Source organism: Prionailurus bengalensis, chromosome D3 (genome assembly GCF_016509475.1).
Source record: "Prionailurus bengalensis isolate Pbe53 chromosome D3, Fcat_Pben_1.1_paternal_pri, whole genome shotgun sequence".
Classification (NCBI taxonomy): Eukaryota; Metazoa; Chordata; class Mammalia; order Carnivora; family Felidae; genus Prionailurus; species Prionailurus bengalensis.
The window spans coordinates 37,262,154-37,275,371 of record NC_057356.1 but is presented as its reverse complement, the minus strand read 5'-3'; the positions used below and the strand labels follow the sequence as shown (position 1 = coordinate 37,275,371).

The 13,218-nt window shown below is 38.7% G+C and overlaps 1 protein-coding gene across 4 annotated transcripts in view; it reads left to right on the top strand.

Moving 5' to 3' along the window:
• ARHGAP28 (Rho GTPase activating protein 28) overlaps window positions 1-13,218 on the top strand; it is a 194,188-nt gene that overhangs the window by 98,860 nt on the left and 82,110 nt on the right. For all 4 annotated transcript variants that reach the window (XM_043558327.1, XM_043558328.1, XM_043558329.1 and 1 more), the window contains exon 2: window positions 7,555-7,757. In XM_043558327.1, the coding sequence (XP_043414262.1) occupies window positions 7,555-7,757 (203 nt within the window). The remainder of the gene's footprint in view (window positions 1-7,554; window positions 7,758-13,218) is intronic.

Sequence of the window (13,218 nt, the reverse complement as noted above, 5' to 3'; positions counted from 1 at the left end):
CCCTACCCCAGCAGAATGTTACGGTGATCTCTTCTCTGAGATTCCACCAATGTAAGCTTGGCATGAGTAAGAAATTGTGTGCTGTAACTAAAATTGTCATTAGTAGCCCTAAATGTGTCTGCTCCTCATCTTCTAAGATGTACTTATTCTTTCTCAAGTTTCTCACTTCTTCAGACATTTTCGGTGCCTGGATATATCTGCGTGTTTGCTTAATTTCTAAGATAACTTATGCCAGTCCATGCAGTTATTGAGGTGATATTTCTGTGCTGGCATGGAAAATATATCCATGACATATTTTTGAGTAGGGGAAACAGAGCAGCTTATAGGCAAATACTGATGTGATACAGATGGAGAAGACCTTCAATTTCCACTTTATAACTTATGTATGATTTAAACTTTTATGCTTTCAGTACTGCGTTATAGTTTTTAAAAACTTGGTCCATGACAGGGCACCTGGGTGGCTCAGTCCGTTAAGTATCTGACTTCGGCTCAGGTCACGATCTCATGGTTCATGAGTTTGAGCCCTGCGTCAGGCTCTGTGCTGACAGCTCAGAGCTCACAGCTCAGAGCCCGGAGCCTGCTTCGGATCCTGTGTCTCCATCCCTCTCTGCTCCTCCCCCATTCGTTTTCTCTCTCTCTCTCTCTCTCTCTCTCTCTCTCTCTCTCTGTCTCTCAAAAGTAAATAAACACTAAAAACAAACAAACAAACAAAACTTGGTCCATGTCTGTCATTAATACTGTAGCTTTTTCACAAGTCAAGCACATTCATTTTTGAAAGATATAAACCTAAAAAATATCCATAAGTAGAGAAGGTTTTGGGCTTCTGAATATGGTATATGAAGGGTAGTAAGCTGTGTAGCAGTGGTAATTGGATACGGTTTATAAGCTGTTTCTATACTAGAATTCTGGAAATTAGTTAGTGGCTTTCAGTATTGGTCTTGTTGCAAAAGGGAAAAGTCTTCAAAGCATAAAAAATAATGAAGGAAGCTACAGCCATCATGATACCTGTGTTGATTTCTATCTCTACCATTAGAATATATCTGTCTTCGGGCACCTGGGTGGCTAAGTGAGTTCAGCTGACTGACTCGTGATTTTGGCTCAGGTCATGATCTCATGGTTCGCACGTCGGGCTCTGCACTTACTGCCTGTAGCCTGCTTGGGATTCTCTCTCTCCCTCTCTCTCTGTGCCCCTCCCTTACTCATGCTCTTTCTCTTTCAAAATAAATAAACATTAAAAAAAAAAAAGAATATGTGTGTCTTTCAGACTATAAAGAATTCAGTAGAAAACTCTTACCACCCAATTGTTAAAGCTGCCTAAAATTCACAGCATAAGAAAATAAAAGGGATAGTTCATAATTTTCTGAAATGCTTTGAGTTTTAAAAATAAATTGGCTAACTCCCTGCCAGTTGATGTTCAAAACTCACACTGCTTAACAGTATGGTAGTGTCAGGATCAGTGGTAAAATGCCAGAAACTTCTGCTAAAAGTGATTTAGAAATGTAGGATTCCTAGAGACAATATTGAGCACGCAGATTTGTTTTCTTATTCCCCTGTCTCTTTGTTTGCTCCTGCATATCAGTGTGCTTTGCATATGCTATAGGACATGGCTAAATTCTATAGCAGTCCTCTGCTGCTCTGCATATAAAAATGAAACTGCCCTAAGTGAGTCATAATGCCACAGTGGCCTCTTTTCATCTGGGAGTTCTTGTTTTGGGTGAAACAGCTCGGCCTGCACACTGGTGAAGAGGTAGTCTCAGCGTTTTGGTCAACTCCAGTTGAGCCAGGGGAGAACAAGGCAGGCTTGGAGTTCTTTGAAAGAAGGTGCACAGTCACTCCAAATTGGAAAATTAAAAAGAAAAAAAATAATGTCAGAACAAGATTAGAAGATCATACTGCATAAAGTAGCTCAGTTATTCATGGTTCAGAACCAAAGTGTTCTTGTTAATCAAACATTGTTCCCAGGGAGTGTGAGATTTGTCAATCAGATACCATAGAAGTGAAATATTTTTTGAATTTTTTCCAGTTTTATTGAGATATAATTGACATATGACATTGGGTTAAATTTAAGATGCACAACATGTTGGTTTGATATGTGGACGTGTTGCAAAATGATTACCACAACAACAAGGTCACTTAACACATCACCACCTCACATAAAAATACTTCATTTTATTTTTATGCAAATCTCAAAAATTTCCCAGAATTCTAGCATTTTCGCATGTATTTCCCCCACTGTGCCTCTTGTTTTTTAAACTCACATTTGTTGGATATTTTTGTGTTCTAAATGTACACATGTGCTAACTTATTTAGTCCTCGCAGCAGCCCTGTGACAAAGTGCCCCCCATGAAGCTGCTCCCTGCTCTGCTCAACTGTGTATCTGCTAGATTGGAGGTAGCCCTATTGTGGCCCTCCTAGATCGCAGGAGTCTGCACTGCCCTCCTCAGTGGTCCGACCCTGCCCGTAGCAGTGATCCGGTTCTCCCTGAACTCACTATGTATGGGTCTTTGTGTTCCAGGTCGGTGCCCCCTTCCTCATCCTCATGTAGGATTTTTCCATTTAATGTTACAGATTATTTCCTCACACTACTATCTCAGTATTTAAGCAGCCAACTTAAAAATTTTTTTTCAATTTTTAATAGTTCTGATAAAAGTTACCATATTAACCTTTTTTTTTTTTTTTTTTTTTAGAGAGAGAGAGTGTGAGTGGGGAGAGGCGACAGAGGGAGAGAGAGAGAGAGAGGAGGGGATCTTTTTAAAAAAATATATTTTAGTGTTTATTTTTTGAGAGAGAAAGTGAGCGTGAGTAAGCAGGGGAGGGGCAGAGACAGAGGGAGACAGGTCTGATGTGGGGCTCAATCCCATAAACCATGAGATCATGACCTGAGCCAAAGTTGGACACCTAACCGACTGAGCCACCCAGGTGCTCCAGAGATGGAGAGAAAATCTTAAGGTCTCTCTTAAGGTTGATACCACAACCCTGAGATCATGGCATGAGCTGAAATCAAGAGTCGGATGCTCATCCGAGTCACCCAGGCACTGCCACTCTTAACCATTTTTTTAAAATTTTTTTTTTTCTCTTAATGTTTATTTTTGAGGCAGAGAGAGACAGAGCATGAACGGGGGAGGGTCAGAGAGAGAGGGAGACACAGAATGCGAAACAGGCTCCAGGTTCTGAGCTGTCCGCACAAAGCCCGACGCGGGGCTCGAACCCACAGACCGTGAGATCATGACCCGAGCTGAAGTTGGACGCTCAAATGACTGAGCCAGCCAGGCATCCCAACCATTTTTTAAGCATACAGCTAGCTCAGTGGTATCAAGTATATTCACATTGTTGTGCAACTACCTCTACTATCCCTCTCCAGAACTCTTTTTCTCTTGTAAAACTGAAACTCTATACTCGTTAAACAAAAATTCCCCATTTCCTCATCCCCACAGAGCCCAGAAAGCACCACTCTACTATTTGTCTCTATGATTTTGACTTCTGTACATACCTCTTATTAATGGAATCATACAGCATTTGCCTTGTGACTGGCTTGTTTCACTTAGGATAATGTCCTCAAGGTTTAGTCATGTGATAGCATGTATCAGAATTTCCTTCTTTTTTAGGGCTGAATAATATTTTATTATATGTATAGACCACATTCACTTATCCGTTCATCTGTCAAAGTTGCTTCCACCTTATGGCTATCAGGAATAACACTGCTATTAACACAGTGTACGGATTTCTCTTTAAGACCCTGATTCAATTCTTTTGGGTATATATACCTAGGAGTTGAATTACTGCATCAAATGGTAATTATATGTGTAATTTTTTGAGGAACTGCCATACTGTTGTCCACAGAAACTCGACTTACCAACAGTGAACAAGGGTTCCATTTTCTCCACATTCTTGCCAACACTTGCTTTCTCTTTTTTTTTATAGTAGCCATCCTAGTGGGTGTGAGCAGCCAACTTTTTACACCTTCTCTGTCATCATCTTAGATACTTTTCCAAAGCTAACTTTTACTATATGTACTTTTAGTTGAAATATAGTTGACATACAATATTATATGAGTTTGAGGTGTCCATCATAGTGATTTGACATTTATATATTTATAACATTTACAAAAATTCTTCCCATGATAACTGTAGTCACTATCTGCCACCATACAGTATTATTACAATATTATTGACTATATTCCCTTTGCTGTACTTTTCATCCCTGTGATTTATTTTATAACTGGAATTTTATGTCTCTTAATGTCCTTCAGCTGTTTCACCCATGGTCCTAGTCTCCTCCCCTCTGGCAACCATCAGTTCTCTGTATTTAAGAGTCTGTTTTGTTGTTAGTTGTTCATTTGTTTTGTTTTTTAGATTCCACATATAAGTGAAATCGTATGGTATTTGTCTTTCTCTGATTTATTTCACTTAGCATAATAATCTCTAGGTCCATTCATGTTGTTGAAATGGCAAGATTTTGTTCTTTTTAAGTCTCTAATATTCCATATTGTGTGTGTGTATGCATGTGTACATATATACATCACGTTCTGTATCCATTCATCTGGACACTTAGGTTGCTTCCATATCTTGGCTATTATAAATAATGCTGCAATAAATATAGGGGTGCATATATCTTTTTGAATTAGTGTTTTCATTTTCTTCAGGTAAATACCCAGAAGTGGAATTACTGGATTGTATGGTATTCCTATTTTAAAAATTTTGAAGAACCTTCACACTGTTTTTTTGTAGTGGCTTCACCAGTGTACATTCTCACCAACAGTACACAGGCATTCCTTTTTCTCCACGTCCTTGTCAAAACTTGTTATTTCTTGTCTTTTTGAAACTAGCCACTGTGACTGGTGTCAGGTGTCAAAATGGTGTCACTCATTTTGCTTTGGATTTGCATTTCCCTGATGATTAACAATGTTGAGCATCTTTTGATGTGTCTGTTGGCTATTTGTATGTCTTCTTTGGAAAAGTGTGTATTTAGGTCATCTGCCCATTTAAAAAAATTTTTTTTAACATTTATTCATTTTTGAGAGACAGAGAGAGACAGAGCATGAGCGGGGAAGGGGTAGAGACAGGGAGACACAGAATCTGAAACAGGCTCTAGGCTCCGAGCCATCAGCACAGAGCCTGACACGGGGCTGGAACTCACAAACTGCGAGATCATGGCCTGAGCCAAAGTCACTCAACCGACTAAGCCACCCAGGTGCCCCATCATCTGTCCATTTTTAGTTGGACTTTTTTTTGGTATTGAGTTTTATGAGTTTTTATATATTTTGGATTTTAACCCTTTGTGTAGCCACACACCAGCAGACTCTAAGCCAAGGGTAGATGATGGTCTGGCAAGGCTAAAAGAGTGACTTAGAGACAGAGATCAAGACATAGGTTTATTTGGGGAACTTACATACAGGAAATCCAGGAGTGGCCAACTGGACAAAGCATCCACTTCTGGAATCCACATGCAATAAGTTTTTATAGTGTAGCAACTAGCCTACCAACTATCTGTAGCCCTTCCCTTCCATGCACAGCCAGTGTTCCAAGGAGATTGAGGCCTAGCATCCAGACATTCTTTGTTACAAGGGAGATATTGGGTTGGCTACCATTGGATCTCCTAACCTTGAATACTGAACAACATGTTCTTCTACCTATTCTGTTTGATGGGAATATAGAAGGAGGATAGGATCTCTGCATTTTCAAGATAGTGATTAACACAGACATTCAGGGTGTGCTTGCACAAACAGCTTTCTAGTATGTACCATACTCCCCTTACCACATACATCGTTTGCAAATAACTTCTCCCATTCAGTAGATTGCCTTTTTGTTTTGTTAATTGTTTCCTTCACTGTCCAAAAGATTTTAGTTAGATGGAGTCACAATTGTTTATTTTTGCTTTTGTTGCCCTTGCCTGAGGAGACACATTGAAAAGAATACCACTAAGACTGATGTCCAAGAGTTTGCTGCCTATGTTTTCCTTTAGGAGTTTTATGGTTTCAGGTCTTACATTTAAGTCTTTAATCCATTTTGAGTTTATTTTCATGTCTGGTGTAAGCAGGTGGTTCACTTTTATTCTTTTGCATGTACCTGTCTAATTTTCCCAACACCATTTATTAAAGAGACTCTCTTTTCCCCATTGTGTATATTCTTGCCTCTTTTGTCATAGATTAACTGACATGTGAGTGTGGGCTTATTTCTGGGCTCTCTATTCTGTTCCGTTGATCTGCGTGTCTTGTTGTGCCAGTACCATACTGTTTTGATTACTATAGCTTTGTAATATAATTTGAAATCTGCAATCGTGATACCTCCAACTTGTTCTTTCTCAAGATTTCTTTGTCTCTTTGAGATCTCTAAAATTCCATAAAAATTTTAGGATTATTTGTTCTTGTTTTGTGAAAAATACTATTGTTATTTTGACAGGGATTATGTTGAATTTTTGGATTGCTTGGGTAGTATGGCCATTTTTACAATATCGATTCTTCCAATCCATGAACATGGTGTATGTTTCTATTTATTTGGGTCATCTTCAACTTCTCTCATCAGTGTCATATAGTTTTCAGAGTAGGGGTCTTTCACCTTCTTGGTGAAATTTACTTCTAGGTCTTTTATTCTTTTTGATGCATGTGTAAATAGGATTGTTTACGTAATTTCTCTTTCTGCTAGTTCATTATTAGTGTATAGAAATACAACAGATTTCAGTATGTAAATTTTGTATCCTGCAGCTTTATTGAATTCTTGTGTTAATTCTAATCGTTTTTCATGGTATTTTGGGGGTTTTCTATATATAGTATCATGTCATCTGCAAATACTGACAGTTTTACATCTTTCTTACTAATTTAGAAGCATCTTATATCTTTTTCTTATCTGATTTCTGTGGCTAGAACTTCCAGTACTATATTGAATATAAGTATGAGAGTGGACGTCCTGGTTTGCTCCTGATCTTAGTGGAAAAACTTTCAGCTTTTTACCATTGAGTATGATGTTAGCTGTGGGTTTGTCATATCTGGACTTTATTATTATGTTTCCTCTATATTTTGCTGAGAAGTTTTATCATGAGTAGATGTTGATTTTGTCAAATACTTTTTCTGCATCTATTGAGATGATCATATGGTTTATATCCTTTATTTTGCTAATGTGATATATCCTGTGATTGATTTGCAGATATTGAGCCACTCTTGAATCTCTGGAATAAATCCCACTTGGTGGTGAATGGTTTTTTTAATGGATTGTTGTATTCAGTTTGCTAATAATCTGTTGAGGATTTTGCATCTGTATTCATCAGAGATATTGCCCTAAACTCTATGCTTTGGCCAATACAAGTAACTGCATGCTTTGTGAGTGTGTGAAAATTATAAAAAAGTATTATCACGGTGATTCCTACATGGCCAGAGAATCATTATGAATTATAGGGAATAAAAAAGAAGGGCCACCACTGAGTGGAGATTATTCTCTCAAAGCCCACTCTATCACACTTAACTCTATTTCTCCATTGATTTTAAACATAAATTTTATTTCATGATTTGTAACATTAAAAGACACTAATTTTTATTAACAACAGATATTGTTCTTTCCTCAGAAAATCTATTCCTCGCTGCCGAAGAATTAACAGAATGCTCTCCAATGAGTCCCTACATTCGCCTGCATTTAACCGTTCCAACTCACAAGCCTCCATAGACAGCACCTCCATGGAGGACTTCTTGCGGGAAATAGAAAGCATTAAAGAGAGTAGCATGAGAGCACAGGAAGAGCAGATACCAGCTGAGGTCAAGCCTGTGGATGGTAAGGTGTTGGATCTGTCTTCCCGTGTGTTTACTATCTTTCTTCGTATGTCTTGTTGTGTTCGCAGATGGAAATCATTCTAGTAGTAGTTTAACAAATGAAATCAGTAGAATTTGGCATATCAGCTACAAGCTCCCACTCATTTATATCTGTTGGACTGGCTCATGGTGGCTTCTATAAACAGTGACGTGTCCTAACAAGAAGAGCTGTCAACATCCAACTTGATTTCTGACGTATCACTGCTTAGGCATGCTGTGCCTATCATTGATTTGATTCATTATCATCTGGCAGATTGAGTATTCTAATTTTGATGGCTTTTACATTTGTACACTTGACTATTAATTACAAAAAAAAGAAAGAGAAAGAAAAAAGATGCCAGTATAATTGTAGAGGAAAAAAATATTTGGTTTTGCAGCATCTACTAGTATTAATGTATTTAAGGAATAGATTATCTTGTATTTCTCAAAGTAAAAGCTATGTCAAATATACCAATTTTTAGTGAAACTAAACAGAAGATTGAGAACTAGAAAAAATATAATTGTCCTTAATTATTAAAAAGAGCTAAATTAGGGGCGCCTGGGTGGCGCAGTCGGTTAAGCGTCTGACTTCAGCCAGGTCACGATCTCACGGTCCATGAGTTCGAGCCCCGCGTCAGGCTCTGGGCAGATGGCTCGGAGCCTGGAGCCTGTTTCTGATGCTGTGTCTCCCTCTCTCTCTGCCCCTCCCCCGTTCATGCTCTGTTTCTCTCTGTCCCAAAAATAATTAAAAAACGTTGAAAAAAAAATTTTTTTAAAAAGAGCTAAATTACTACCTTTGGATTAAAAGTATAGGTCATCTCAGTTGCTCTCTATCACCAAGTAAATACATAAGATATCCAAGAAAGACTGAAGGTAGTTAAGTAAGTACCCACCTAAGAATGTTTCCATTAGCCAGTGATTAATCTCAAGACAATGACCAAAACTTTTAAATAGTTTTCGTTCTGGGGCACCTGGGTGACTTAGTTGGTTAAGTCTCTGACTCTTGATTTTGGCTCAGGTCATGATCCCCCGAGTTGGTCTCTGTGCTGACAGTAGGGAGACTGCTTGGGATTCTCTGTCTCCCTCTGTCTTTGCCCCTCCCCTGCTTGCATGCACACATTCTCTCTGTCTCTCTCTGTCTCTATCTCTGTCTCTGTCTCTGTCTCTCTCTCTCTCTCTCTCTCTCACTCTTTCTCAAAAATAAACATTAAAAAAAAAGTTTTCACTCCTCATTCCTTTGCTTGTAAGTCTGTCTTCTTAGGTCTGAAAAATAGTAGTTTATGTGCACCACAATTAGTATATGTCACAAATCATTAAAAATAAAAGTCCCACCACACATTGAATGAAAATCCGTTCAAGGAAACCGTCTCCATCAGTGTGGTGTATTCTTACTCCGTTTACCTACACCCTTCCATCTTGCCTTTTTAGATCCAGAGAGTTAGAAAGACACATGAAGGAAAATACCTTTTATTCTTCATCCCTTTTTTCAAACTAGCTAGCTATCTGTATTAAAAAAAACATGAGTTCATACTCATAACCTTCCATTCCAGTTCACCACCACAAGATTTGTTGTTGCCTTCTTCTTTTTTTTTCTGTATTTATAAGTCCTCCAATAATGAGACACCTGGTTTCTACTATCATTTGCTCAAACCTAGAGTACACAGAAAATATTTTCAGGTTTGCTAACCTAAATTTCTACAAAAAACATACCTATTAACTAGACTTTCGTATTTATTTACGGATTTTTCCCCTTGAGCTATTCACACAGAACTTTAAGTGTACAATTCAGTGATGTTTGACTGATGCTAACTTTGTAGCCTCACATTAATCAAGAAAGATAACATTTCAGTCAACTCAGAAAATGTCTTCATGCTTTTCCCCAATCTTGTCACTCCCATGACTGCTGTTCTCTGGCCAGAAGCAACCATGATTCTGATGTTCTTGTTTCATAGATTAGTTTGGGGTTTCGCTTTTTTTTTTATTTTTTATTTTTTATTTTTATTTTATTTTTTTTTTTTAATTTTTTTTTTTCAACGTTTATTTATTTTTGGGACAGAGAGAGACAGAGCATGAACGGGGGAGGGGCAGAGAGAGAGGGAGACACAGAATCGGAAACAGGCTCCAGGCCCTGAGCCATCAGCCCAGAGCCTACGCGGGGCTCGAACTCCGCGACCGCGAGATCGTGACCTGGCTGAAGTCGGACGCTTAACCGACTGCGCCACCCAGGCGCCCCTCGCTTTTTTTTTTAATATATTTTTTTAATGTTTGTTATTTATTTTTGAGAGAGAGACAGAGAGAGAGCAGGGGAGGGGCAGAGAGAGAGGGAGACACAGAATCCGAAGCAGGCTCCAGGCTCTGAGCTGTCAGCACAGAGCCCAACGCGGGACTTGAACTCACAAACTGTGAGATCATGACCTGAGCCGAAGTTGGCCGCTTAACCCACTGAGCCACTCAACCGACTGAGCCACTCAGGTGCCTTGGGGTTTTGCTTCTATCACTTCTTTCACTGAACATAGTGTTTTTGAGATTCATCTGGTGTATCAGTAGTTCCTCTCCTTTTATTACGGGGCAGTTTGTATTAGTTTCCTAGGGCTGCTGTAACAAAGTACCCCAAAACCCCGTGGCTTAAAACAGCAGAAATTTACTTTCTTGCAGTTGTGGAGACTGGAAGTCAAGGTGTCAGCAGCTTCTCTGTTCCATTCCTTTCTCTTAGCTTCTGGTGGTGCATGCAATTCCTGCTATAGGCAACAGCGCTTGGTACTGTTGTAGGTGTGTAACATCTACACATGTTGTACCACCATCAATACAGCACTGTTTATATGAACGTACATTTTTTTTATTGTGGAACAATTTAAAACCTACAGAAAAACTGCAAATACAACTTAAATAACCTTCTTTTTGGTCTGGAGCCATTTGACCATTTGAAAGTAACTTGCCAACTGCCCCTGTTACTCACAAGTACCTTAGGTCTTTAGATCTATAGAATATATCTAAGATATAATGTATGTATATTATATGTTTTAATTTTGTAAAATATATATACACATACACTTTTGTCTATTCTGTCAGTTATGGATAGGAAGTTGGTAAAATCTCCAACTCTAATGATTGTGGATTATGGATTTGTCTGTGTGTGTGTGTGTGTGTGTGTGTGTGCGCGCATGTGTGTGTGCAGCTGTTCTGTATATAGTGACAGTATAACTACTGAAATGAAGAAATTATTATTTTTTTTTAAATGTTTATTTATTTACTTTTGAGAGAGGCACGGGCACAGGCAGGGAAGGGGAAGAGAGAGAGAGGGAGACACAGAATTCGAAGCAGGCTCTAGGCTCTGAGCTGTCAGCACAGAGTCCAATGCAGGGCTCGAACCCATGAACCGTGAGATCATGATCTGAGCCAAAGTCAGTCACTCAACTGACTGAGCCACCCAGGCGTCCCAAGAAATTATTTTTGATACATCACTGTTATCCAATCCTGACTGCATTTAAATGTTGGTATATTTCCTATATTATCTTTTATAACAAAAGAATCCAGTTCAGAATCACTTGTACTTCATTGCCATGTTTCTTTTGTTTCTTTACATCTAGAATGGTTTCTCAGGGCTTTTATATATATATGTGTGTGTGTGTGTATATATATGTATATATATACACACACACACACACACACACATATGTACACACACACACACATACATACATACACATATATACATACATGACCTTGAAGCTTTTGAAGATTACAGGCTATTTTGTAGAATATTCCTCCGTTTGGATTTGTCTGGTGTTTCCTGATGATTCAGATTCAGGCTCTGCATCTTTGCAGATCATGATGCTGTCTGTATTCTTTTCATTGTGTCCTATCAGGTGGCATATAGTTTTGATTTTCCCATTAATGATGATGTCTACTTGAATCACTTCAGGTGGTATTAACAAGGTCTCTCCCTGTGAAGTTACTACTTTCATCTTTGTGATCAATAAATATTTTGTGGAAATCAAAACCACACTCAGATACCACCTCACACCAGTCAGAGTGGCTAAAAGGAACAAATCAGGAGACTATAGATGCTGGAGAGGATGTGGAGAAACGGGAACCCTCTTGCACTGTTGGTGGGAATGCAAACTGGTGCAGCCGCTCTGGAAAACAGTATGGAGGCCTCAAAAAATTAAAAATAGATCTCCCCTATGACCCAGCAATAGCACTGCTAGGAATTTACCCAAGGGATACAGGAGTACTGATGCAGAGGGGCACTTGTACCCCAATGTTTATAGCAGCACTCTCAACAACAGCCAAATTATGGAAAGAGCCTAAATGTCCATCAACTGATGAATGGATAAAGAACTTGTGGTTTATATACACAATGGAATACTACATGGCAATGAGAAAGAATGAAATATGGCCTTTTGTAGCAATGTGGATGGAACTGGAGAGTGTTATGCTAAGTGAAATAAGTCACACAGAGAAAGACAGACACCATATGTTTTCACTCTTAATGTGGATCCTGAGAAACTTAACAGAAGACCATGGGGGAGGGGAAGGAGAAAAAAAAAAGTTAGAGAGGGAGAGAGCCAAACCATAAGAGACTCTTAAAAACTGAGAACAAACTTAGGGTAGATAGGGGGTGGGAGGGAAGGGGGGGTGGGTGATGGGTATTGAGGAGGGCACCTGTTGGGATGAGCACTGGGTGTTGTATGGAAACCAATTTGACAATAAATTTCATATTAAAAAAATAAAAAATAAATATTTTGTGGAAATAAAATATTCTATATCAAGCTGTCAAATTATTTCTTTTTTATGTTTTATTATTTATTTTGAGAGAGAGAGAGACAGAGCATGAGCCAGGGGAGGGGCAGAGAGAGACAGAGACATAGAATCTGAAACAGGCTCCAGGCTCTGAGTTGTCAGCACAGAGCCCAATGTGGGGCTCAGACTCACGAATCATGAGACCATGACCTGAGCTGAGGTCAGAAGCTTAAGCAACTGAGCCACCCAGGTGCCCCATATTATTTTTTTATATCAGAATGGGCTCCTGGTTTATTTAGTGTGTTATTTGTTAGTGGGTTATCTTTTACTATAATCTGTTTTGATATTGAAAGTGTTCCATATTTGATCTGGAAATCAGCTAGGTTAATTCTACTTTTCCTTCTGTATTTGTGATTCCCTTCTTAGACAGTGGCTTCCACTATCTTACATATATATATATATATATATATATATATATATATATATTTAGTTGATTAATCCCTCTATATGTTATCAATTTCCCCTTTCCTTTTCATAGTTGCCCTGCTCATCCCACTTGGGCTCTAACATCCCTGCTCCTCTGCATAAATGACTGCCTTGCTGTGCTCTAACTAATATCTTTAGGCTTTAAGACTTAATTTTGAGGGAAGAAGTAGCCATATGTCTTTTAAAGAAATCAAATCTGAATGTTTAACATTTCC